The sequence below is a fragment of the Canis lupus genome, chromosome 21, assembly GCF_003254725.2.
Source record: "Canis lupus dingo isolate Sandy chromosome 21, ASM325472v2, whole genome shotgun sequence".
Lineage (NCBI taxonomy): Eukaryota > Metazoa > Chordata > Mammalia > Carnivora > Canidae > Canis > Canis lupus.
Window position 1 is genome coordinate 24,060,813 of NC_064263.1, and position 26,217 is coordinate 24,087,029.

Genomic DNA, 26,217 nt, shown 5'->3' on the forward strand with positions numbered 1-26,217 from the left:
CTACAGTTTCCAAGCAGATGAACTAGACAATGTGGAAGGGCTACTCAGGATGATGGGAAGTGAAGATCATTAGGGACCATCTTGGAGACTGGCTACCATAGGCAGTTAGGATAGAAAGATCCTTGAATGAGAACTGTTGAGTGGCCCAGGTTATAGTCCCAGCTCTTTGGGCAAGTCATTTACCTTTTCTGGGCTTCAGTTTCCCCTATATAAGCACTGTCCAATAGAAATATAATGTGAACCACCATGTAATTTAACTTTTCATATTAAAAAGAAAAATAAACAGATGACATGAATAACACTTTAATTAACCTGGGGATCCCTGGATGGCTCAGTGGTTTAATGCTGCCTTCGGCCCAGGTCATGATCCTGGAGTCCCAGGATCAAGTCACTCATTGGGCTCCCTGCGTGACCCCTGCTTCTCCCTCTGTGTCTCTGTCTCTCTCTGTGTGTCTCTCATGAATAAATAAATAAAATATTTTAAAAAACACTTTAATTAACCTAATATAAAAATGTTTTACATTCCCTTTCTCCATACTATATACAGACATTCAGTGTGTATTTTCTACTTAAAGTATATCTCATTTTGGAGTTGTCACACTCCAGAAGTTCAGTTGCCACATATGGTTAGTGACTACCATATTGCAAAGTGCAGCTATAGGTAATACAGCATCTAAAGTCCTTTTGAGCTTACAGGGTCCTGTGGCCCCATTGGCTTCTTAGAAGAAAGGTGAGTCTTCCCACTTCTGAGGTTTGATGTTGAACTCTGTGCACTGTTTATATCAGTTATTCAAGCTGAATTGGACTTTGGAAGTATATTCCTGTCTCCTCATTGTACAGAGATGAAACCAAGACTTGGGAAGAAACTTGCTCAAGGCACACAGTAAGGTAATCACAAAGCCAGGACTGAGTGCTAGCTATAAGCCCTGTTCTCATGCTCTTTTCCTGCTGTGCACAACTGACTTAGAGCACAGGACAGGATGCTTTAAAAATCATGGACACTTGGTCAGTAGTAATTGATTGGTGGTTTGTCCACCCATAATTTACCCATATCCCTTCTAGGCCCTTTGTTTTCCCTCCATAGAGCTAACAGTGCTATTGTAGGAAGGTAGGGGATGGATAAAATTGATAATTATTTTACAATATTACTGACAAGAAGGGAAATAATTATTCTAGGAAAAGTGTAGTTAGACTCTCATGGTTGGAAAGCTGTGCACAGTGCACAGCTGGTAGTGTTACTACCATCTAGTACTCAACTATCCTCTCTGGCAACCCTAATAAGTTACCATACAGCCTGTTCTTGAATACCTCCAGAGACTGGGGGAAAAAAACATTTACTCAGCACTTATTTTTAGTACCAGGGTTAGCCCTCTTAAATATATTCTCTCATTCAGCAGCCTGTCCCATGCTTCTGGATCACTGGAAATCATCCTGCATGGTGTAGTAACTAAGTTACCTGACCTTCTTGAGTCTCCATTTCATTAGGCTCAAGGCTTGGCACAGACTAGGCAGCAGGAAATGTATAGCGGTTATTAATGTTGTTCACCAAATACTTTTTTGTTGTTGTTGTTCATCAAATACTTTAGGAAAAACTGTACTCTTGTGGCTCCCTTGTGGTTGGTTGGGGCCAAATGACTTGTTCCGATCAATGAGTTATGAATGGAGATGACATGCCACTTCTGAGCAAGAGCATTGAATTGCTGGTATCAGACCCCTTGGGGTTTCTCTTCCCCTCTGGAACAGTGACCAACAACATTCAAATGGTGGCAGCTTTCTGAGAGACTGCAATGAGCAGAGGCCCCTGGTGTTGCTGGACATGTGGTGGAGTTAAGCTACTGAGAGAGCTTTCGGAGAAAGTTTTTTCCTGAGAAATAAGGTGTATCTGATAACACTGCCAAAGCTGGTTCTATGTGGCTTTCTGCTAGATTCACTGGAAGAACAAGATGCCAAACTAGTCACTGCACATCCTTACATTTAGCACTTATTCACCAAACACTCTTCACCTGGACACTCTTTATTTATGGGGAGAAGATTCTGCACAAACAAGAAGAGGCCTTCTGGAGGTAAGAAAATCAGGGTGTTAAATATCCTTCTTCATATGCTCAGCTTCCTTCCTTGAGGAAGGGCCCCTGTGGGAAACCAATGGTGGGCTCTGTCCAGGCAGGAAGACACTGGAACACACAGCAATGGCCAGACTTGATCCCATGGACCTGGCCTCAGCTGAACTCTGGCCTTCTGCTCTATATAGCTGGCTCTGCTGACCCACAGTCCACCTGTTGTTGGAAGCTTGGCTCTTCCAGGATGCCTGGTAATCCAGCCTTCAGAGGCTACTGTGGAAGAGTGGAAAGACCCAGACTGGGAGTCAGAGACTGATTCTGCTTCTTACTAACCACATAGCCTCAAACAAATCACTGAGCCTCATTGAGCCTTGGTTTTCTCATCCTTAAAATCACACTACCTAGCTTGCTGTGCTGCCAGAGGAATGGAGGAGATCGTCATTTTGTCTCATTCTGGGCTCCCAACTATTTCTCTGCCCACTGCCTCTTTGCCTCCTGGGCCTGCCCCTCCTTGGCCTATACCTCATTTATCAGTCCTCTGCCCTCCTTTTCTCTCTCCAGACCTAAACCCTAACTCATCACATCCATGCTCCAGATCCACACACCCACTGCCTCTTGGCCCTTTCCACTTGCACCTCCCACAAGTATTTCAAACTTGATTTATCTAAAACTGAATTCATTATCTTTCTCTCCAAATTTGGTCTTCACCCAGTGTTGCTTATCCTAGCAATACTTCTAGCATCCACCTAGTTGCTCAAGCCAGAAAACTAGAGATTTTCCTTAACTCTACTCCAGTATTCATGGATGACAGCAGCAGCAGCAGCCATCTTCCATCATGCAGCCTGGGAAACAGAGAAACAGAGAAATGTAGACTAACCAAGAAGCCTGCCAAGGAGTAGGAGAGAAAAGACTATCTGTGTCTTTAGTACTTGATCATGAACAGACATATTTTATGTACTTGTAATTATTATGTGGATAATATTATGTATACTCTTTTAAACTAAATCTAATATTGCATACATTTTCCCACATTGTTACATAACCTTTATAATTATATTTTTGAATGTCTTAATTTTTTCTCTTAACACTTAGAATTTAAGATTTTTTTAGAACTAGGTAATGCAAATTTAAAATGTACAAAATGGTAGCATTGAAATATAAGTCTTGCTCCTATTCTTTTCCTGTAAACTCAGTTCTTTTCCTGGAGGCCTAAGGGATGATAAATTCTTTTTTGTATGCTTCAGAAATATTTTATGCATATATAAACGGGCATGATTATATACATTCTTTTTCATATAGTACCATACCATACCCACACAGCAATGCACTTTGGAGATTATTTCAGATCGGCATATAAAGAGCATCCTCATTTAAAAAACTGACTACAGAGTATTCCATTCAGTGGATTTCTTATAACTTATTTTGCTATTACAGTATTGAGTACATTTAGGTTATTCCTAATCCTTTGCTTTTACAAGCAAGGCTGCAGTGAAAATTCTTTTTATCTATTTATTTGTTCATGAGAGATACAGAATGAGAGGCAGAGACACAAGGCACAGGGAGAAGCAGTCTCCATGCAGGGAGCCCGACGTGGGACTCGATCCCGGGGCTCTAGGATCAGGCCCTGGGCTGAAGGCAGCACTAAACCACTGAGCCACCCAGGCTGCCCGAAAATTCTTGTGTGTGTGTGCGTGTGTGTGTGTTACAAATGTTGAATACAGAGGCTGCATTTTTAGAAGTAATTTTCTGAGTCAAAGGATATGTGCGTTTTTATTTTAATAGATATTTGCCACATTGCCTTCCATAAAAGTTATACCAGTTTATATTCCCATCATAATGTACAAGGGAGGGACGCCTGGGTGGCTGGGTGATTGTCTGCCTTTGGCTCAGGTCGTGATCCCGGGGTCCTGGAATGGAGTTCTGCATCAGGTGCCCCTCAGGTAGCCTGCTTCTCCCTCTGCCTATGTCTCTGCCTCTCTTTCTGTGTGTCTCATGAATAAATAAATAAAATATTTAAAAAAAAAAGAAAGAAAAGTGAAGCCTGATGCTTGATATGAGTTGACAAGTCAGCTTCATAGGTAGTGGTGTGTTCCTAAGACATGCAGTATCTGTTTTTTTTCTCTTTTTCATGATGACCATTCCCTAGAGTCATTATTTTGTTAGGGGTTTACTAAATGTGACACTCTCTCATGCCTTCTTCATGTACTAGCTAGAGTACGTTTATAAAACTCAACAAGACCAGTAGCATTAGTGATCTTGGCATTTTATTCATGTTTTAGTTTTGTTCATATTCAACAAAAGTTTGTACTGAATAAAAAAATTACCTATATAAAAGATTTGCTTTTATAGTTGCATTAGGGTTTATACCGAGCTTAAATTTGAACATATTTAGATTACCAGCACTGAGTACCTCAATAATTTTTGAGGGATCCATACATTATTCAAGTTCAAGAGACACTGGTAATAAGGCTAAAGTGTTACATTTTTGCAATACCTAAATTGTGAGGTTTTCTAAGCCAGAGACTATTGATTTGTTTGTTTTATCCTAGTACCTTGCATGTAAAAGGAAGCAAGTTTAATATCTATGTTATTGTGAATAATTCCCTGTAGCCTCCACATTGGTTCTTTTGTTGACAGGCATCAATATCCAGTCTGTGAAGTGTTCTCTGTGGCTGTCCTCACACGCTTCTAGCACTTCACTTATGGAGCAGGCAACCTCCCATTCCTGCATAATTCTGGTCATTAGAAAGTTATTCCTCATCCTAAACTGAAACCCGCCCCCAATCTTGTCATAACTCTACAATCCTGCAAGGCCTCCTCTGTGGGTCCTTTCCTGGCCATGTCCTACATCCCCTCTAATGGAAGTGGTGACACTGTTATAGTTACTTGTTTCCATGTCTGACCCTGTCCAGACTGTGAGCTCTCCAGGCAGGGACTGTAGTTGCATCATCTGTGGCCTCCGCAGGCCCATTCTAGGGCATCACACAGAAGAGATGCCCAGAAATGGCCTGTTGGGTCAGGAAATGACTTCTATCCCAGTAGTGATCTCTTCTTCAAGTTTAACTTTCCTGATTCCTCTGTTCTTCACAGAACATGGCTTCCAGATTCCACACTGCTACCCTCATCTAAATAGGCTCTAATTGGCTAATATGACTTTAATCTGTGTTACTTGGAATTGAAGACAATGTGGCTGGTATGGTATGGCCAGTGTGAGGTGTGTCAGCCTGTGCTGGGCCCTGAGGACACAGAGAAGGATCTGACTTCATCCCTGTCCTCAAAGAGCTCACAGCTTTGTGGAGGAGACATACTTATGAATAAAATTCATAATAAACTGTTACAAGTACCATGAGAGAAGTTTGCAGAGTACTATGGAAACATAGTAATAAACTATGTTAAATAATAAATTAATAAATTATAAATAATAATATTTATTATATATTTATTATATATTATATATAATAATAATTATAAATAATAAATAATAATTATAAAAATAATAAAGTAATAAATAAATAAATTCATAATAAACTGTTACAAGTACCATGAGAGAAGTTTGCAGAGTATTACGGAAACATAAAAGAAGAGGTACAAACCTTAAAAGAGAGAAGGGGCAGAAAAGGCTCAACGTGACATTGAATTAGAATTCTAGATTGTAAATAGAAAAAAAAATCCCGCCTCAAATGAGCTCAAATGAAAAGAGAACTTAGAACTCAAACTAAAAAGACTGGGGTTTGACTTCAGGCACAGATTGATCCAGGAGGAGGTAGCAGGTAAGGGTGAGTTAGCCAGCTCCAGGAAGAAGGAGCTCCAGCAAAGACAATAGTACAGCAAAGGCCTGGAGGGGATAGAGAGTATGTGGGTATTTGAGGAACTTCAGATTGTTCTCCAGCTTCTTTGTAAGGTGAACAGCCTGGGTTCATAGCCTCCTCCCATATTCCTTCATTCTCCTGTTCCTTTCCCTTACTCCTTGCCCAGAGTAGGATAAAGAGGAATGGGGCAGGGATGACTCAGTGGTTCAGCGGTTGAGCGTCTGCCTTTGGCTCAGGATGTGATCCCAGGGTCCTGGTATCAAGTCCCACATTGGGCTCCCCACAGGGAGCCTGCTTCTCCCTCTGCCTATGTCTCTGCCTCTCTCTCTGTGTCTCTCATAAAAAATAAAATCCTAAAAAAAAAAAAAAAGAGGAATAATGGGGCAGGCCACCACCCATCAGACTGTTGCCCCTCCTGCTTGTCCCTCCAAATGCTCACCACCCTTCTCCACCTACACAGGCCTCCTTGCTCTGGAGCTTTCTTGCTTGCTTGCTTTCTTTTTTTTTTTTTTAAGATTTTATTTATTTAGTCCTGAGAGACACTCATACACACACACACACACACACACACACACACACACACACACAGAGAGGCAGAGGCACAAGCATAGAAGCAGGCTCTATGCAGGGAGCCTGATGTGGGACTCAATCCCAGGTCTCCAGGATCAGGCCCTGGGCTGAAGGCAGCGCTAAATCACTGAGCCACCCAGGCTTCCCATCTTTCTTTTATTTTCTTTTTTTAAAAAATTATTTATTTATTTATTTATTTATTTATGATAGACATAGAGAGAGAGAGAGAGAGAGAGAGAGGCAGAGACACAGGAGGAGGGAGAAGCAGGCTCCATGCCAGGAGCCCGCCGCAGGACTCGATCCCGGGACTCCAGGATCACGCCCCGGGCCAAAGGCAGGCACCAAATCTCTGAGCCACCCAGGGATCCCCATCTTTCTTTTTTTAAAAAAAATATATTTTATTTATTTATTCATGAGAGAGATAGAGGGAAAGAGACAGAGAGAGAGGCAGAGGGAGAAGCAGGCTCAGTGCAGGAAGCCTGATGTGGGACTCGATCCTGGGACTCCAGGATTGCACCCTGGGTCAAAGGCAGGTGCTAAACCACTGAGCCACCCAGGCATCCCAGCTCTGGAGCCTTCATCTGAGTTGGGGCAAAGGGAGATAGTGGTAGAAGACCATATGGAAGGAAGGAATAGAAGTACTTTATTTCCTCAGCTCTCTCCCTGTTGGATCAATATGGGTTCGGTTGGGTGTAATCTTTACCAAAAACCATAGCTCCAGCCTGCTGCCCTCTGCAGTTTCTAGGAACCCCTTTCTCCCCTGCCCTCTGAGCCTAGCTGTGGTGTCCCTCCCCACCATTGCTAGCTAGGGGGATGGCACCATTCCTTGCTGGTTTCCTGAACCCTCCTTACACTCTCTTCAAATTACCCAGGTTCAGGGAACCATTTGTTTCCTGCAAGAACCCTGACGAACACAAGACCCTCACCTGCAGCCAGGGGTGGGCTGGAGGCATGCTGGGCCCTGTGAAGTGCTAGGCACCTGCAAGGAGATAGTGTTATTTAGCTTGACTCCATTCCATCATACTCACCTCTCTCCAACCTGACCCACAAGAGCCAGAGCTGTTCTAGGCACTTTATACACTTTATGTAATCTTCACAGCAAATAACCCACAAGGTTTGAATTACTGTGTTTTAAGAAGAGGAAAGTGGCTTAGCTGGAGATTTGCCCAAGTTCATACAGTTAGAGGCAGTTCCATGATTTGAACTCAAGTCTAACTCCAAACTCATGCATTAAATAGCACCCTTATGACTTCAATTCTGCTCCCCTCAAAGATCAAGTGGAAGGACCAAATAAGACAGCTTTGTCTTATTTGGTGCTTTGGAGACTCTGAAGAGTCCACCTACCTGGTTGGACTAAGAACTATGGTATGCCCCATCCCTCCCCCAGGAGGCCAGGCTGAGTTTTTGAGAACACAGGAAGATCAGAGCTGACAGGAGCCCCAGAGATCAGACAACCTCACCCTCACCTGTGCCCAGGAGGAAACAGCCCCAAGTGGTTCTCCTTAGGTTCCTACAGGAACCATTCCTGCAGGAACCAGAATTAGGATCAAGAATGTCTGCAGACACCTCATAAACATATAAGCGAAAAGGATGTAGCATTCTCTTCAGAGAAGAGTTTAGAAGAGAGAGAAAGGGGTGGGGATCAGGATGGGAGGTGGGACTATAGGATTTCAGATTTGGGGAATGCAAGGAATGTCAGAGCCCATCCAGAAGATTCCTCTGGGGCAGCCCGGCTGGCTCAGCGGTTTAGCGCCTGACTTCAGCCCAGGGTGTGATCATGGAGACCCAGGATCAAGTCCCATGTCAGGCTCCCTGCATGGAGCCTGCTTCTCCCTCTGCCTGTGTCTCTGTCTCTCTCTCTCTCTCTCTCTCATGAATAAATAAATAAAATCTTAAAAAAAATATATAGAAGACTCCTCTGATAGCAGCTTTGACAAGGAAGCTCTGCTTGCACACCTCTCCCATGATAAGAAGCCCATTCTGGCCAGAGGCAGCCTGTTGTTCCATGCTCCCAGTGAACAGACATTTGGGTTCTATGACTCCCCTGTCCCCAAGCACACTTATTTTGTGTCTTCTCCTTGGGATACATAGAACATGTCTGCTCCCTCTACCCTAGATGTGGGAGATAGGCTCACAACGCAACTTAATCCCCTTCTCTTGGGACACCTGGGTGGCTCAGTGGTTGAGCGTCTGCCTTTAGCTCAGGGCATGACCTGGGAGTCCTGCATCGGGCTCCCTGCGGGAAGCCTGTTTCTCCCTCTGTCTGTGTCTCTGCCTCTCTCTGTGTCTCTCATGAATAAATAAATAAAATCTTTTTAAAAATTCCCCTCTTCTTACTTTACCTTGGCTGTGAATCTCTGGGTGCCCTCCTTCCTTTCCTCCTCACTGTCTGCCCAAATCAGAGCTGTTCTTCAAGGCCCACTTGTTTGGGCCTATACAACCATTTACCCTACTTGTACTAATAACATTCATATTTTCCTTAGGGAATCATACCCCCACCAACTTTACGTGTTATTTTTATTAAGGTATAATTGGCATATAACATTATATTAGTTTGAGGCATACAACATAATGATTTAATATTTATATACATTGCAATGTGATCACCACAATAAGTCTAATTAACACCTTTCATAGTTACAAATTTTTTTTCTTGTGATGAGAACTTTTAAGATCTACTCTCAGCAATTTTCAAATATGCAACACAATGTTAGCAACTACAATCACCATGCTGTACATTATGTCCCTATGACTTATTTTATAACTGGAAGTTTATACCTTTTGATCACTTTCACCCAAAAATGTAGTTTGAGTAAAGATGACACCCCTGTAAGCTTCTTTCCCTGGCTTCTATGATGGGGGCAGGGATGGGCACTGGGCCTGTTTCAGAACAAGAAGAGTTAGACCCAGAATTCTGACAGGAGGGTTGTGGGGTAAAGAAGCTCTCCCTACTAGTTTTACAGACAGGATAGAGTATATATATATGAAACTACAGGGCAGCCCCGGTGGCTCAGCGGTTTAGCGCCGCCTTCGGCCCGGGTTGTGATCCTGGAGACCGGGGATCAGGCCCCATGTCGGGCTCACTGCATGGGGCCTGCTTCCCCCTCTGCCTGTGTCTCTGCCTCTCTCTCGCTCGCTCTATATCTCTCATGAATAAATAAATAAAATCTTAAAAAAAAAAAAAAAAAGAGAAACTACAGGCAGCCATCTTGTTACCACAAAGTAGGATCCTGTCTCAGAATGGAGCAGCAGTGAGAAAAGTATAACCCAAAGATGCAAAGAGACAGCTTCCTGAAGACATCATCTAAGCTGGATGGATCCTGAATCCAACAATGCCTGAAGCCATCCTTTGAATTTTGTAATTGCATGAGCCAATAAATTCCCTTTTCTACTTAAGTCAGTTTGAGTTAGGTTTTCTGCCTGTTGCAACTAAGATTCCTGACTGAGACTTGCTTCTTCTGCAAATCTTAGTCCTCACATACCCTACTTTCTTCTGCTTTGCCATAACCCTAATTGTTTAATCATAAGATTCAGAAGTCCATATTTATAACTGTGAAGGCATAGGCCCTCATTAATAGTCATTCTTTATGAAATACTTGCTATGTGCCAGGTATCAGGTAAAGCACTTTATAAATAATATCTTACTGTAATCCACAGATGTAGCTATTTTTACCCCCATTCTACAGATAAGGAAACTAAGATTTAGAGAGGTTAGGCTCTCATAGCCAATAAATGTCAAGGATAGGATTCCAACTCAGCTCTGTAGGACACCAGAGGCTGTGTTCTGGACCACTTGCTTCCCAGGATGTAGCATGCATGAGGGTGAGATGGGAGAAGATGCCACAGAGATCTTTAGTCTCCTGATACCACACCATCCCACCCTTGCTATACCTTCTTCCAGGGGTCTTTCCACTGATCTAGGCTGCTTGCAGAGGCAAGGGAAAGGTATGCTCAGAACAAGAAGACAAAGTGTTCTGAGGGTCAAACCAACATGCCAGGAGGAGACAAATCACAGAAGTACAAACTGCTGATGAGTAATGGAATAAAATAACTTGATGTGACCATTAAACTTCCTCTATGCTTCATGCTGTGTTTTCCTTGGCGACCCAGGCTTTTAACTCCATTGACAGACACAATCTGTGCTCATCCTACCTCCAACCCTTCTCCCCCAAAACTAGGTAGACATTGAGTTACATCCTGTGCATTCTATGGTGAAAGAGACATACTTGGTCTGTGCTCTTGTAGTGCCCACAGTCTGATGGGAAAGGCAGATCCCAAGTCAATACACAGGTAGACAGAAGACCAGCTTGAGTTCTCTGAAGAAAACAAACAGGAAACTGGAGGGATAATGGTTCTATTTACTGAGAGAATGAGGATTGAGGGGAGCCAGGGAAGGAAGTCAAGGGTCCCAGTCCCAATGTATCATTCAGAGATGTGAAGTAGACAGTCAGATATAGAAGTCTAGTGCTCAGAGGAAAGGTCTGGCTTAAAGGTTGAAAAGCATCCTGTTATCCTTCCAGGCTCTCAGGTTCTTTTTTAAAAAGATTTATTTATGTATTTGAGAGAAAGCGATTGTGCATGCATGTGTGCATGTACAAGAGCAGGGAGGGGCAGAGGGAGAAGGAGAGAGAGAATCTCAAGCAGACTCCCCACTGAGCATGAAGCCTGACACAGGGCTCTGTCTCACCATGCTGAGGTCTGATCTGAGCAGAAACCAAGAGTCAGACGCTTTAATCAACTGTGCCACCCAGGCAGCCTCCAGGCTTCTCTCAGGTTACAACTCTTCTTGCAAGTTTTCCCTGATGACATAATTCCTAGTGATCTTCATTTTGTGACATTCATTCATTCATTCAACACATTCTCAGTAAGGTCTACTTGGTACAGACTTAATGTTGCCCTGGTACCCTCAAGGAGCTTATGTTCTAGGTGTGGAGTCAACAAATAAAGTAGACAGTTACAACACAGACTGGTAAGTGCTGTGCTGAAGGGAAATGCAAGGTGCCATTGGAGAATGTATCAGCCAGATCCTGCAGGAAGCAGATGGCCATCCCATGCCAGTAATTTGAGGAGGCTCTATTCACAGAGGTAGGCAGGGAGTAGGGAAACCACAAGGGATCTTGAAGTACTCCAGAGCTGGAAGCACTTGGGCATCATTACCTCCCCAGGCCTGTAGGGGAGAGAGAAGGGGGTTTTACAGGATTGTGGGAACAGGGAGCACTCTGAGATAGGACTGACAGAAGCTGGGAGCTTCAGTTGAAGCATGCAGCAAGAGAAACAAAAAAAAAGACTTTTTTAAAGTTAAATATATCAGATGATGTTAAGTATTACTGAAAAACAAGGCAGGAAAGGGAGTTAGGGAGGGCAGAGGAAGGGAGGGATTAGGATTTGTAAATAGAATGATTGGGGAAGACCTCAGCTAAGACTTAACTAAAGACTTGAAGGAGGTGTATCTCCAGGTGAGTCTTCCCCTGACCCCTTCAGTCAGTCCATCCCACCCCACACCCTGGCCCAACCTGTCCTAAGGTCCGGGCCTTGTCTCCAACTTTTTTGTATTAGACTGTTCCTGAAGATAGTTCTCAGACTATGGTCTCCCTATGACAGGAATCCTGTTCCATCTTTTCTCATCTAATAATAATAAGAGCTGTCATTTATGAAGGACATGCATTATGCTGGGCCCAACCTAGGCCTATTACACACATTGGGTCATCTAAGCCTTGTAGCAAACCCGCAAATCACAGATAAAGAAAATGAGGCAGCTCAGTCCACTTTCTAAGAACCCCTTAGCCAGTTAGCTTCCCTAACAGAGTTCTTGCTCCATCCTCACTCCAGAGAAAGGGAAGTGGAAGACAGGTCTTAAGTCTCTGAAGAACCAAAAAAAGGGAACAAAAAAATTAGGCACATACTTTATATCTCCAGTGGGCACAAGGACCAAAGGGTAGAAGTAACAAGGAGGCAATTTTTGTTAAAACATGAAAACATCCTAACAATCAGAACCTTGGCTGCCATCAAAGGATGAATGGATAAGAAGATGTGGTCTATATATACAATGGAATTTTACTCAGCCATTAGAAAAGACAAATACCCACCATTTGCTTCAACATGGATGGAACTGGAGGCTATTATGCTGAGTGAAGTAAGTCAATTGGAGGACAAACATTATATGATCTCATTAATTTGGGGAATATAAAAAATAATGAAAGGGATTATAGGGGAAAGGAGAGAAAATGAGTGGGAAATCTCAGTGAGAGTGACAACATGAGAAACTCCTAACTCTGGGAAATGAACAAGGAGTGGTGGAAGGGGAGGCGGGCAGGGGGATGGGGTGACTGGGTGACAGGCACTGAGGGGGGCACTTGACGGTATGAGCACTGGGTGTTAAGCTATATGTTGGCAAATCGAACTCCAATAAAAACATATACAAGAAGAAGAAGAAGAAGAAGAAGAAGAAGAAGAAGAAGAAGAAGAAGAAGAAGAAGAAGAAGAAGAAGAAGAAGAGGAAGAAGAAGAAGAGGAAGAAGAAGAAGAAGAAGAAGAAGAAGAACAACAACAACAACAACAACAACAACAACAACAACCTTGGCTGCCTTGGAAGCAATAACTCCTTGTCACTCAAGGTATACAGGAGAAGCTGGACAGTCTCATGTTAAAAATCAAATATAGGGGATTTTTAGGTAAGGGATTTGATCAGATAATTTTAAGAGTCCTTCCAACTTAGATTCTATCACTAAAAGACTCTAGAACTCTAAGACGGTGTGATTCTAAGACTATGATTCTAAATCTCTATCTTCAAAGAACTCACAATCTAGTAGATGAAGTGGGCAAATAGTTACTTTTGATAACTATAGTAAATAGTCCTATACGGTAAATTCAAGGCTCTGGGTAGAATGGAAGAAGGAGCCATACCTTAGCCTGGGCTGGTTCCTCAGGGCTGATCTTAAGAACCACTGGCATCAGAATCAGGTGGGAAACTTTTTTATTTTTTTTAAGATTTTATCTATTTATTCATGAGAGACACAGAGAGAGAGAGAGAGGCAGAGACACAGGCAGAGGGAGAAGCAGGCTCCATGTAGGGAGCCCAACGTGGGACCCCATCCCAGGTCTCCAGGATCATATCCTGGGCCAAAGGCGGCGCTAAACCGCTGAGCCACCCGGGCTGCCAGGGAAACTTTTTTTTAAATGTTAAATTTCTGAGCTTCATTCCAGGTCTCTTGGATCAGAACCTCTGGAGAGGGACCCAAAAGTCTACTTTACCAGAATGAGCTCTGAGGTGATTCTTAGGCAGACTGAAATTTGATACTTCATGCCCAGGGTCAGGATGACTTCTTCCTTGAGAGGTGATTGAGCAAAAGGTGTAAGTGGGTCAAAATATGTAACCACAGAAATAACAGGGAAGTAACGTGCTTTGATAAAGAATAGCAATTTTGTATGGCATTCTGTCCATGCAGTGGGTCTTTTTAAAATGATAGCACTTCTTACATATAATCTGAGATTCTATGATAAGGGTACGTGCTTCAGATATTCTGGAACACATCTTTGTTTGCAAGGGAATGAGAGCTGGCCTCAGTTTATTAATAATTATGCCAAAGTAGGAGGTTGTTAAAAAGGGCTCTGATAAGGACTCCCACAGAGTCCCTCAGGGGCTTTCCCTGCCACTTGTCCACTCCTCTGCCTATAGAACCGCCCTGACTTCCCAGCTTTCCCTGGCTGTTTGTCTTTCTAGAGCCTGTAGTGTCACCAGCAAGAAAGCAATAGTGTGAGGGAGGGCCTGGTGGCCAGAAAGTGCAGAGTGTTCTGGGGCCAGGACCAGTGAGGTATGCTGGACAACAGTTTTCAGGGCATGTGAAGAGTGTTGAGACTTAGAAGGAGGAGACATTAGCTGGGGTGAAGAAGAGAAAAGTGGCATAGTGAATTCTGAGTCTGAACCCCGCCACTGTGCTGTTGGGAGCCTGGGCAAGTTCTTCCCCAAACTGGGCCCCTGCATTCTGTCTGGAAAAGATGGCTTGTGTTAGAATCAGGTGATTTCTCCAGTGACCATCGGCTTTAATGTTTTGCATTCTACGATCTCAACTAACCCAAACCAACGCCGTGCGAAGCACGAATTTTACCCATTTTACAGCGAAGAAGCTATGGCCCAGTGAGGAGCAGTGATTTGCCAACCACCACACAGCCACTTAGGAGCAAAGCCTAATTCCACCAACACCCAACGCTCAGCCTTGCGTTTAGATCAGCCTGAGGCTGGGCGAGCTGAAGCCAAGTGAGAGGCACTCGGTCTCCGGTCCAGGAAGCAGGCGCTGCAGGGGACGGAAGGGTCGGAGCCCACAGCCGGCCGGCCGGCCGTGTGGGGCCAAGTAGCTCTGGGCGGAGGCGCCCGAAACCAGCCTGGGGAGAAGTGGGTGTGCTGGGGGCCGGGCGGGGCCGGGGGAGGAGGCGCCCTGGGAAAGGTTAAAGGGAGCAGAGGGCAGGTCGGGACGCAGACTGTGCAGACAGGCAGACCCAGCGCGGAGGGTTGCTGTGCGGGGGGCACCCAGGGGCACAGAGTGCGGGGTACTATCTAGAGACCGGCGCCCCTCGGAGTCTTGCCAAGAGGCAGGTAAGGCGCACTGGCAGGGTCGGGAAGGCTGCGCTGCAGCGGGGGATGGAAGTTAGGGGTCTACCCGACTCCGTTGAGAACCCCGACCGGAGGTGGGGGACGGCTCACAGAACTGAGGTGCAGGGATCCCAGGGCCCCGCGTGGGAGTGCAGAGCTGGGAGCCTGGCAGTTCCAGCCTGAAAGCCACGGGGGTTTGCACCGGCACTCAGAGGCTTCAGGAGGGAGGCTTGAAAGCTCTTTCCACGTCCACAGGTATGCATGCGAACACCCGCGGGGCCGCAGCGAATGCACGCGCAGAAATGGCCTTCGGACCCTGCGCGGTCTTCTTGTTTGGCGGGAGCTGCTTGCTCTGCGGAGCCGGAGCCGACTTGCCCATTCGCTATTGCATTGTGCCCCGCGCCTGGGGACTCCCAAAGACGCCTTCTCCTGCTAGTAACAGAGGTGTAGGCTAGGAGTCAGGAGACCGGGTTCTATTTTACAGATTGTGTAAACCCGTGCAAGTCTCCTACTGTACGCCTTGTACTTTCTTTGCCTGGGTCACTACCTATAAAATGAGCCTCTTAGTCCAGTTGCCTGTACACTCCATGTGACATGAGAGGAACAAGGTCTGGACTTGGGATTCTTTTATTTAGAAAGCAGATGAGTTCAGACAGACCCTTGTGTGAGGGTCCGTGAAGAGCATCTCCTCCTATCCCTCCTCCCCACTCTTCACCAATTTGTGTGTGGGGAAACTGAGGCCCGGGGGGGGGGGCATAGCTTGCCCAGGGACATACCAGGAGAAGCAGAGCCCAAGTCTCCTCACTTCGAGTCCAGGGGTATCTCCATTTTACCTACAAAGATGCGTGGTAAATGTGTAAGCTCTTCATTATCTCCTGAGATCCATCCTCTTTGCTGGTTCCAAATGGAGGAGACCCCTGCTTGAGGCATGGGAACTGCTTTCAGATTTTCTTGACTCCTTATGATAGCCAACAACCTTCTTCATCCCTCACTAAGTCCACACATCTCAAAACACATTTCTATCCATAAACTAAATGCATGGATGTTCCAAATACCTACTAGGAGGTAAGACAAAACTCCCATCTTACTGATGGGGAATATGAAGCCTAGAGTGGAAACATGACTTAACCAAGACACATGTCTAGACATGGCCAAATAGGGGCATGTCTCTTGATTCCAGCTCTGGTATGTTCTCCATCAACCCCAGGACTACCAAATGGTACCGTTAAATGAAAAGGGACTACAGGGCTGATCAGAGTATGAGAAATAAGGAAGACTTATTTTTTTAAAAGATACGTTTATTTATTTTAGAGAGAGAAAGAGAATGAACAGGAGGGGCAGAAGGAGAGGGAGAAAAAAAAATCTCAAGCAGACTCCATGCTGAGCACGAGCCCAAAGAAGGACTTATCTCACAATCCTGAGATCAGGACCTGAGATAAAACTACGAGTTGGATGCTTAACTGACTGCACCTCCCAGGCACTCCAAGGAAGGTTTTTGAAGGAGGAAAGTGTGTCTGGGAATCAAGAAGAGTCATAAGAACTACTGGCTTCTCCTGAGGATAGAGAACCAAAGGAAGGGGGGAGGAGCAATATAGGGATGGCTGTTCTTGGTAATCTGGAGTTGGGGGTAGGGAAACAGAAAAGGAAATTGGCCTGAACTGCTAGTAATTCTCTCTTATGTTTCTATAATACTTGGCAAATTTTTTTTAAAGATTTATTTATTTATTTATGAGAGAGAGAGAGAGAGAGAGGCAGAGACACAGGACGAGGGAGAAGCAGGCTCCATGCTGGGAGCCTGACGTGGGACTCAATCCCGGAACTCCAGGATCGCGCCCTGGGCCAAAAGCAGGCACCAAACCGCTGAGCCACCCAGGGATCCCCAATACTTGGCAATTTCTAAAACACCTTCCCCTCTGTTGTCTCCCCCAGTTCCCATGTAAGGTAGACAGGGCAGGGATAATTATCCCCATCTCATATATGAATTTCTGAGGAAATAAAGGCAGTGCTCAAGGTCACATAGCCAAGCATATGGTCAAGATTGGAACCATCAGAGGCACACATGAAAGGCAAGATCACAGGCTGGGTGACTGGAAATTGGACTGTGTGTATGCAATGGGTGGGTGTGTGTGGCCACACCCTAGGTAGGTACACAGGGAACAGGGTGGCAAAACCACCGTTAGTGTTTTGGGGCCAAGAATGTTTGCCCTTTGGATTGCATGGAGTACAGGTACAGGGAATGTCTGGGCTTCCAAAGAAGGCTTAGAATTCTTCCTTCTTTGAGTCTCTTCTCTACCTGACCAAGATAGCTTCTTTATTTTGCACTCCCCTTTCCCAAACCAAATGGTATCTGTTTCTGCTCTGGAAGTTGCTTTAAGTACTGTAAGTTGTTTTCATGAGTGTGTTATGTGTGCCAGATGGGGGATTGTCTCATAAGAAGAGGCATTGATTCACTTATTCTTGAATAAGTGCCTACTATGTGCTCAGGTCCAGGGAACAAAGAAATGTATGAGGCAAAGGTCCTTGCCCTCACACCTCACAGCACATAGTTTAACATACCTATTTATATGTATCAATGCCTACACACACACACACACACACACACACACACACACATATAGTTTCAGTACAGCATAGTGCTTGAATAGGGTTTATGCACTGCATTTTAGGAACAGACAAGAGGGAGAGACTAACTGGCTAGGGAGTGGGGAAGGGGCAGGGGTGTCTCAGGAGAGGGTCTATAGAGGTGACATTGGAGCTGGGTCTTGAAGGATGAATAGGAGTTCACCAGAAAGATTAAAAAGAGGAAGGGGACTCCTTTGCCTAAGAAAACAGCATAAACAAAGGCGAGAAGAGTGCATGTGCAAAGAATGTTTGGAGAATGGCCTGTAGCTCAGTATCATATGGCACAGGGCACTGGGTAGAGCTGTGGTGAGATGGGACTAAAGGCAGAGTCACATCCAAAGAAGCTTAAATGACAATCTGAGGAGGTTAGTTAGACTGTCCTACAGAAAACAGGAAACTAAAAGTAGGTCTGTGGATGGGATACCTATTTGTGGTCCCAGCACTACCCATCCTGGGCTGTGAGACCTTTCACAGGTGATCTCCTCAGGGAGGGGTGCTCTACTTTCCTCTGGTTGAATGAAGGTTGTACCAACAACATGATTATTAAGATCCCTTCCAACTCAGATTTTATTCCTGTGTGTCCTTCCAACTCTGTGTTAAGTTCCATTCCTTTAACTCCTCTCTGACTCCACTGGCTCCCCAGTCAATGGTGGTGACAACCCTGGTCTCCAGGGTTGTCTTTGGATCCCCTATCTTCCTTGTGTGTTTCCCCCCCTTGCCTCTCTTTACCACATTTCCAGGCACTTAACTCATTCATTCTGAAAGAGTAGCTGAAATATAGCAGTGGGGAAACCAAAAAAAACAATGGTAGAGTTTTACTTTTTCCCAGAAAAACCTGGAAGAAAACCTAAGATGCTCAGCTCATCCTTCAGATCACAGCTTTATACTTCTACCTCCACCTTAGACACCTGTGAGTTCAAGTCAAGAACATTTAAGGATGGGGCACCTGGCTGGCTCAGTTGGTAGAGCATGTGACTCTTGATTTCAGGGTCAGGAGTTCAAGCCCCTCTATGCTGGGCATAGAGCTTACATTAAAAAAAAAAAAAAAAAAAAAAAAAGGAACATTCAGGAAGAACCTGTTAATGTGCAGGAAATAGCAACAGAGTGTGGAGGAAGAGAGTACTCCTGGCTTGTGTGGGGGAACAGGAGTGAGTCTGGAGCAGAATGGACCATAGGAGGTGAGATTATAAAGAAAGGTTAACTCTTCTAAAACATGCCAACTGCCCCCCTTGCCAGATCTTTGATTGGTGAGAATGTGCAGCCAGAAAAAAGCAGTAGTATGGAGGTAGAGGACCTGGGACCTCAGAACATGAGGAGGCTGTGTTTGGTGTGATGCACAGCTCAGATGCTGCCAGGGAATGTTGCCATTGGTAGTGGAAGGAGCACCCGAACAGCACATACCTCCAAAGATCTTGGTTCTCATGAGAGATCTGCCCTTCACTAACCATGCCATTTTGTGCAAGTCACCTTCCCTCCTGGAGCTTCAGTTTCCCCATCTACAAAATGAAGGAGTTGACCTAGAATCTAGATTCTAAATAATCTTTAAAATATCTTTCAGCATGGTCAGTCACTGTTCACCTTCCTTCCTTACTGGCCTATCTTCTGTTTCAAGTTAAGAACTCTACGAGCAGAGCTCCATCTCCCCCATTATGAACTTCATAATCAGTGACTATCTTGATGAGTGAAGCCAAGGAGTTGAGAAAGAGGAACAAAATTCTTAGTGATGCCAATGGCCAATCCTTGGATGTAGAGGCAGTTCAAAGAGAATCAACCTGTCTCTTTATCTGCTCTCTGTCTCTCTTGACCCAGCACAATGCCCATGTACCCAGGCCCTCATTCCTACCCCAATCCAGGACCTAAATGTGTGTAATAGTGGTTTCTTTGCTTCTCCTGTCAGAACCACAAACATCCGGGTCTATCCAGAGAGGCCCCAGGAGGAAGATGTGAAGGATGAATGGTTTCATGAACCTTTAGTCCCCTCACTGAACCCTACCTTAGCGCCCACCCTGTCCCCCACACTGTCCCTCGACCCCATTTTCTGCACAGAGGCTGCTTCCTTCCCTGTCTAGATCACCTGGGCAGAATGGCTGTTAAGAGGAAAAATGAACTAGTCAATCGATTTGGCTCTCAGTTTATCTAGTCAGGCATATTCAGTGTAACTCAGTCCTGGGGCTTAGTTACAAACCTTAATCTGTGAGAACAAGGTCTGCAGCCTTTTCTATCTTGTGATTTAGGGGCCAAATGTCTCTTCCACCAACCTATATCCTATGTCCCATAGTCTCAAAGAGTAGTTTTGTGATTTGTACCCTCGTGGGATGTTAGAGCTGATCTTACCAGATTATGTAGATAAAACCCCTTCATTTTACAGATGCAGACAGAAGCTGAGCCCTAGAAAAGTCACATGCCCTACGTCACACAAGTAACAGCTGAACCAAGACAGCATTTCCTTCACTGTAAGATGAAGAAGATTAATTAGAGATTAGACTAGATGGACTCTGAAGATCCTACCAGCCTCTGCATTGCAAAAATAAAACTGCCACCACATCTGTGCAGCGTCTAGTGTCAGGCATTGCAATTTTCTTCTTTAATTTTCACAATGAGCTGTGCTACAGATAATGCTGATGCTGTGACCATATTTTACCCAGTCTCTCCAAATAGGTTCATTGGGAACATCATTTGTTCCTATGTAAAATATTGACCGACTGCCAGCTGCCATCATCATTCCCTTGGGTCTCAGCCTCTGTCAACCTTTTAGAGGCTTCTGCTAAGATACCTGTATGCTTGTTAAAGGGAATATTTTCGTCTGCACTATTAGCTAGTCCCTGAGCGAGAGCCCACGTGTTAAACTGAGGCTTCTCATAAAGTCACCCTGACATTGCAGGCCTGGAGCTGGGTGGCAGCAATCAGACATCCCTTGGCCACTGCACAGTTCCTGTAACTGCAACCCTAGACTGGCCTGACCCAGCTGCTGCAGGAAGGGGAGGGGAAGTGGGTGGGGGTTAGTACCCACAGCAAGGCTATTGCACAACTCTTGGGGCCCCAGCCTTGGGAGATCCACCCTGGTTCTGAAGAGTTTTCTGTGTGTCTGATTCCTTCCTTTCCTGCCGCCTCCCCTGCTTTCCAGCTCTGGGACTTTCCCAGCTCCCAAAGTCAATACTGAGACCCCAGATGTGTCAAGAGACACCCTGAAGAGGCTGAGGGGCTGAGGAGCCCTCAGGAAAATTCAGAGGCACCCACAGGGAGATTCCTGAAACTGACTCCAAGCCAGAGGATTTACCTGTTATTTGGTGAGTATTCCAGATTCAAGTTGCCCTTCCTCTGTCCTGTCAGTTAAAACTGCCTTGCAAGGACATCTAAGAAAACTGCTCTGGGAAAGAGTCCTGGACCACTGGGAACAGGGAAGCTTCATCTTCATTGTATGTATTGTGTATATGTATTTACTTCTCAAAAGTGGAGAATAGGATTAAAAATTTTTTTTGACCATAATAAAACTGTGTGCTAAAGCAAGGGAGGCAGGGCAGGCATGATAGTCTTCTCTTTGTTGTTGTTTTTAATTGTGGTAAAAAAAAACAACACATAAACTTTACCCTATTAACCATTTTCAAGTGTATACAGCTCAGTAGTATTAACTGTATTCACATTATCATGCAACAGATCTCTAGAACTTCTTCATCTTGCAAAACTGAAACTCTGTACCTATTGAATAATTCCAGATTGAAAATCATTTTGACAGATGAGGAAACAAAAGCCCAAACAGGGCAAGAAGCTCATTTCTTTCAAAGTGGGCTCTTCCAGGCACCCCATCTGTCTGTTATCTCCTTGTAAAAAGTCCGAGGCTCTTTCTTCCCTAAACCCATCCCCACATGTCTCTCATATCTCACCTCTCTTCTGGCCCCCACCTTGTTACCCCATGGCCCCAGCACAGGACTCTGTGTCTTCTACCTGAACTCTTTCAAGGCCCTTGTCACTGGGCTCCCTGCCTCAATTCTTGTCCCCTCCAGTCCACATAGCAGCCAGAATGTCCTTTCAAACACAAATCTGATCATTGCATCCCTCTTTTAAAATATTGTCCCTTGGTTCTTCCCCAACTACAGGATAAAGTTCTAACTCTGCAGTGTGGCAGTCAAGGCCCTCCATAATCTAATCCAGGGCAGTTTCTCTATCCCATGTCCTATTTTATCCTTCCACACATCTTACACTCCAACCCCTTTATGCTACTTTCTATTCTTCTGAACATTCTTGTCATGCTTGTTTACCTCTTTACGTTTCTTGCCTTCTCTACCTCCTAAAAATCCTTTTAGGTCCAACTCAAATGCCTCCATCAGTCTGAATACTCTCTGAGCTCTGATCAGAATTTTTCCCTTCTTTCCTTAAGCCCCAGTAGCCCCTGGCTTGTCCCTTGCATTATGGATCAGCTGGCAGTATGTCTCTAAGTGCAGGGACTGGGTTCGAGCTGCCTCAAGCTCCCAGCATGAGGCCTGCCCAAGAGTGGGCCTACATAAATGATGACTGGCTGAATGATTAGTTGAGCCATTAATTCATTGTGCTGCTGCTACTGCCTTCCGTTGGTCGATAAGAAGGATGAAGAAGGCACAAATTTCTTACCTGACAAGTGGGGTAGTAGATGAGAACCTCTGCCTCCTGGATCTTAATTCCATGAGCCCTTGTTCTCTTCCTTTCCTCTATACAGACAAGGTAGTCCAAGCACCACAGAGCAGGGAGCCCCCAAAGGCGTTGCATGAAATGTAGGCCAGTCCTGGGTGATTGCTGTGTTTTTGAGATTCTTCTTTTGCATTCATAAACATTGGCCATGGTCATAACTGTCATCTCTTCTGGGAAAGAGAACTGGGTAATAGTCAAGTTTGTTAACTTTGGTTGGTTGACAACTCTACCTAGATAAAGGAAGGCTTTGAAACCAGTCAGTGAACTCTGAGTGTGTATGGCCTATGGAAAAAGTCCCTAAAGGGATCCCTGGGTGGCGCAGCGGTTTGGCGCCTGCCTTCGGCCCAGGGCGCAATCCTGGAAACCCGGGATCGAATCCCACATCGGGCTCCCGGTGCATGGAGCCTGCTTCTCCCTCTGCCTGTGTCTCTGCCTCTCTTTCTCTCTCTCTCTCTGTGACTATCATAAATAAATAAAAATTTTTTAAAAAATTAAAAAAAAAAAAAAAAGAAAAGAAAAAAGTCCCTAAAGTAGCCATCTTTACTGGAGACCATTGAAAGAACACCCAGCAAGTCACAAGGTAGACCCTGGAGGGAAGCACAACACCCAGCTAGGTAGTCCTCTAGACTTTAGGGAGAGACACAGCCCTGCTGACCAGGAGCATGTAGTCTGCTGATACCCTTATCAATAACAAGAGAATAGCCACATATTGCCTTATACATAAGTGCTGGCTAAAAGGAAAGGCTGCACTGATAAAGCTTGTGGAATATGGTTAAGGGGTAGGGAGCACTCAATGAAGTATTCCTGAAAGAAGTGAGTGTGGAGCCTTGTTTAAAAGGAATGACATGGTTTTTTAGAGACTAGGATACAAGGCTGTCTTTGGATATTACTCTGTAGACTAAGAATCTCTGAGAGGAAGAAAAAGAAACATTTATTATATACCAGTATACAGTGACTTTTTTGTCTCAAAGCAGGATAGTTGAGATGCCTGTGTTCTTTCTCTGAGTAGGTAAAACTCCAAATCGGACTGAGTGATGCTTTCACTCCCCTCCCCTCAGCCCAACCCTGTTCTTTTCCCTGGTGTCTGCAGTGATTATCAGCCTCTCCCTGCTTCCCCCACCACCCACCTCATTTCCAACAGAATTTGTCCCCAATAGGTAGGAATATCTAGAGTGTTTGTGACATAGGACACTTGAGAGATCAAACGACTGAGCCTCTGGCCTCCAGGTAGGATGAAATCTAAGCCATCCTCTCTTGTAAATGCTCCCTGTGGAATATAAAAAAAGAACTGTGTTGAAGGAGGGTTCTGGGGAATGTCTTCTGATTGTGCCACACATTCCTGCTGATAGCTGGCCCAGGAGCCAAAGGAGCTCTAAGTTGGCCATCACAGAGAGGGACTCTTGTCTTGGCTCTACTTCCAATATTCTCTGATCATGGACAGGCCAGTTAATTCTCTCTCGGTCTTGGTTTCCTTGTGTATAAAATGGAAGCAGTTAGAATAAATAACCCCTAAGGTCCTTGAAGCCCAAAGCTCAGTGATTTATAGAATCCAAAGAAAGATTAATATGTGTTACAGTGGTGAAGGAAGGCTTTATTCCACAAGTTTATACTGAGCATCTGTTCAGCGCTGTCTTATGTGCTTCTGTATAGCAGTTAATAAAACAGATATGGTCCCTACCTTATAGTCTAATGGAGAAGACAGACAAATAAACTGTGACATTGGGATTTTAGCTGGGGCCTACAGGGGTTGGGCGGGAATTCAAACTGCAGGTGACAGAAGCCACTCCCCTCTCTTTTCTGTAACCAACAGAGCGGCCTCCTTGCTCCCACTCCGGATCTCTGTTGCTATGGAGACCACCAACGGGACTGAGACCTGGTATGAGAGCCTGCACGCAGTGCTGAAGGCTCTAAACGCCACTCTTCACAGCAACTTGCTCTGCCGGCCAGGGTCAGACAACCTGACTGGGGAGCGGCGGGCCAGCCTACCTGGCCGTGATGACAACTCCTACATGTACATTCTCTTTGTCATGTTTCTATTTGCTGCCACCGTGGGCAGCCTCATCCTGGGATATACCCGCTCCCGCAAAGTGGACAAACGCAGTGACCCCTATCATGTGTATATCAAGAACCGTGTGTCTATGATCTGATGCTAGGGGCCTGGGAATGGCCGAACATCAAGACACTGGAACTCAGTTATGGACCACATCAGGCCTCAGTGTCCCCATCTGTAAGATTAACAAGAAATAGTCCTAAGGGAGGTCATCAATACAGTGGGAGGAGAGGGGCTGGCAGACCTGGGCCTTGTTGGTAAAGATTTTGTTTTCCAGTAAAGATAGACTTTATAAACAGTGGGAGCCCCATGAACAAATATATAGAAGTTGCAAAAGATAATAACCAATGATTCGTCCAGTGGCTGGGGGTTGGGGCCTAGAGGCTGGAGGAAGGAGAAAAGGAAGTTGTAACAGAGGGAAATGAAACAGGAAGATGCACTGAGGACACATTTTTTGATGTGTTATCTTCAACAGCCATGAAAAGCAGCAGAGATTCTCCCATATCACCGTAAGAATCTGAGTAATATGACTTATTTATGTTTGTTCACATTTTTTATGTGTTCTAAGATATTTAACATTTGTGATTTTACCCCCTATGAGGGAAGCAAAGTAAGTATGATTCTAGCCATTTGGGCCAGAGCAGGGCTATAAACTAGGACCTAGGAATTCTGGTTTCCTTGCCTACTGCTTTTCAAAACTGGGCCACCATACAGAATAGGATCCAGGCCTGAAACTTCTATGATTCTGGGGGCCCTCCTTAAGAAAAAGAATTAAAAAATATCCTGCTTTTGCAAATATTACAAAAAACATATTGCCATGCTAATACATTACTAGGACCCCTTCTAAAGTCCTAAGAAGCCATGCAAATGTGGACCCCTGAATATTGAGGCCTTTTAGCTCCAGCCATGTCACAGTGTCCTTCCCAGCCACATCTCCAATCATTACCTCTAACACAGCCTCTTCTGATTTGATGAGATTCTATGAGAAATTTTCTGATACCAAATTGAAATCTGCTTCTTGAAGATTATTATTACACCTAGAGGATTATCAAATTAAAAGAAGGAGAGTATGTAGGGATCCCTGGGTGGCTCAGCAGTTTAGTGCCTGCCTTCGGCCCGGGGCATGATCCTGGAGTCCTGGGATCGAGTCCCACGTCAAGCTCCCTGCATGGAGGCTGCTTCTCTCTGTCTCTCATGAATAAATAAATAAAATCTTTAAAAAAAAAAAAAAAGCCTCAGTGTGGCTGAGCTGCTTAAAAGAAGAGTATGCAAGGTAGGTACCTGATTCAGTAGAAGGATTCTGGTACATGAACTGGCGGGTTACTTCTCTGTCTGATACTTTTCTCTCTTTGGCACAATAGAATAGTAAGACCTCAAAGTCTGTAAGGGCTCTGCCAGTTCTGACATTCTGGGTTTCACATACACTAGGTTAAATAATAAATTGTGTTTGTAGGTCAAAAGCAGCTGAATATCAGTGGTTTTCATATGGTCCAGTCAAATATGTGCAATGTGGCAAGTGAATACCTTACAAGCTACAAATCCCAGGTTGGAACCTCCCACTGTTCTGTTTGATTCTATTTAAGGGATCAACATGGGGTTTCCAGAAGGCCCTATTGAAACATACATATTTGTATATAGCAGAAACTCTGAAAGAATACTTTAATAGCAGTTATCTTTGAAGAGAAGGATTGTGGGTGATTTTCCTTTTTTACTTAAAAAATTTATGTAATATTTTATTTACTTGACCATAAGTATATTGCTTGTATAATGGGCAGGAGGGGGCTGCTTCCACTTTGAAAAAGTAAAAATAAAGGCCTGTGTGTTTCTTAAATGGAAGATCACAGAACACATTCACTCCCA

At 44.7% G+C, this 26,217-nt stretch overlaps 1 protein-coding gene and 1 long non-coding RNA gene across 7 annotated transcripts; one reads left to right on the plus strand and one right to left on the minus strand.

The window, feature by feature from the left end:
- Positions 1-480: 480 nt before the first annotated feature.
- On the minus strand, positions 481-13,232 carry LOC112667427 (uncharacterized). 2 transcript variants are annotated; one of them, XR_007404617.1, is made up of 6 exons: positions 13,012-13,232; positions 12,523-12,560; positions 10,663-10,752; positions 9,215-9,316; positions 2,843-2,899; positions 481-2,330 (listed from the first exon to the last, which is right to left on the minus strand). It is a non-coding gene; the product is annotated as an uncharacterized LOC112667427 (long non-coding RNA). The 2 variants fall into 2 exon arrangements; XR_003141130.3 differs by lacking the exons at positions 9,215-9,316; positions 10,663-10,752 and having other exon boundaries at positions 13,012-13,177.
- KCNE3 (potassium voltage-gated channel subfamily E regulatory subunit 3) lies at positions 13,211-26,217 on the plus strand. 5 transcript variants are annotated; one of them, XM_025459023.3, is made up of 5 exons: positions 13,211-13,396; positions 14,530-14,825; positions 20,014-20,098; positions 20,770-20,932; positions 24,118-26,217. In XM_025459023.3, the coding sequence occupies exon 5, from the start codon at positions 24,155-24,157 to the stop codon at positions 24,452-24,454; it is 300 nt and encodes a 99-aa protein (XP_025314808.1). In that variant the 5' UTR covers positions 13,211-13,396; positions 14,530-14,825; positions 20,014-20,098; positions 20,770-20,932; positions 24,118-24,154; the 3' UTR covers positions 24,455-26,217. The 5 variants fall into 5 exon arrangements, with proteins under 5 accessions (XP_025314808.1, XP_025314804.1, XP_025314806.1 ...); XM_025459019.3 differs by having other exon boundaries at positions 14,553-14,825; XM_025459021.3 differs by lacking the exon at positions 14,530-14,825.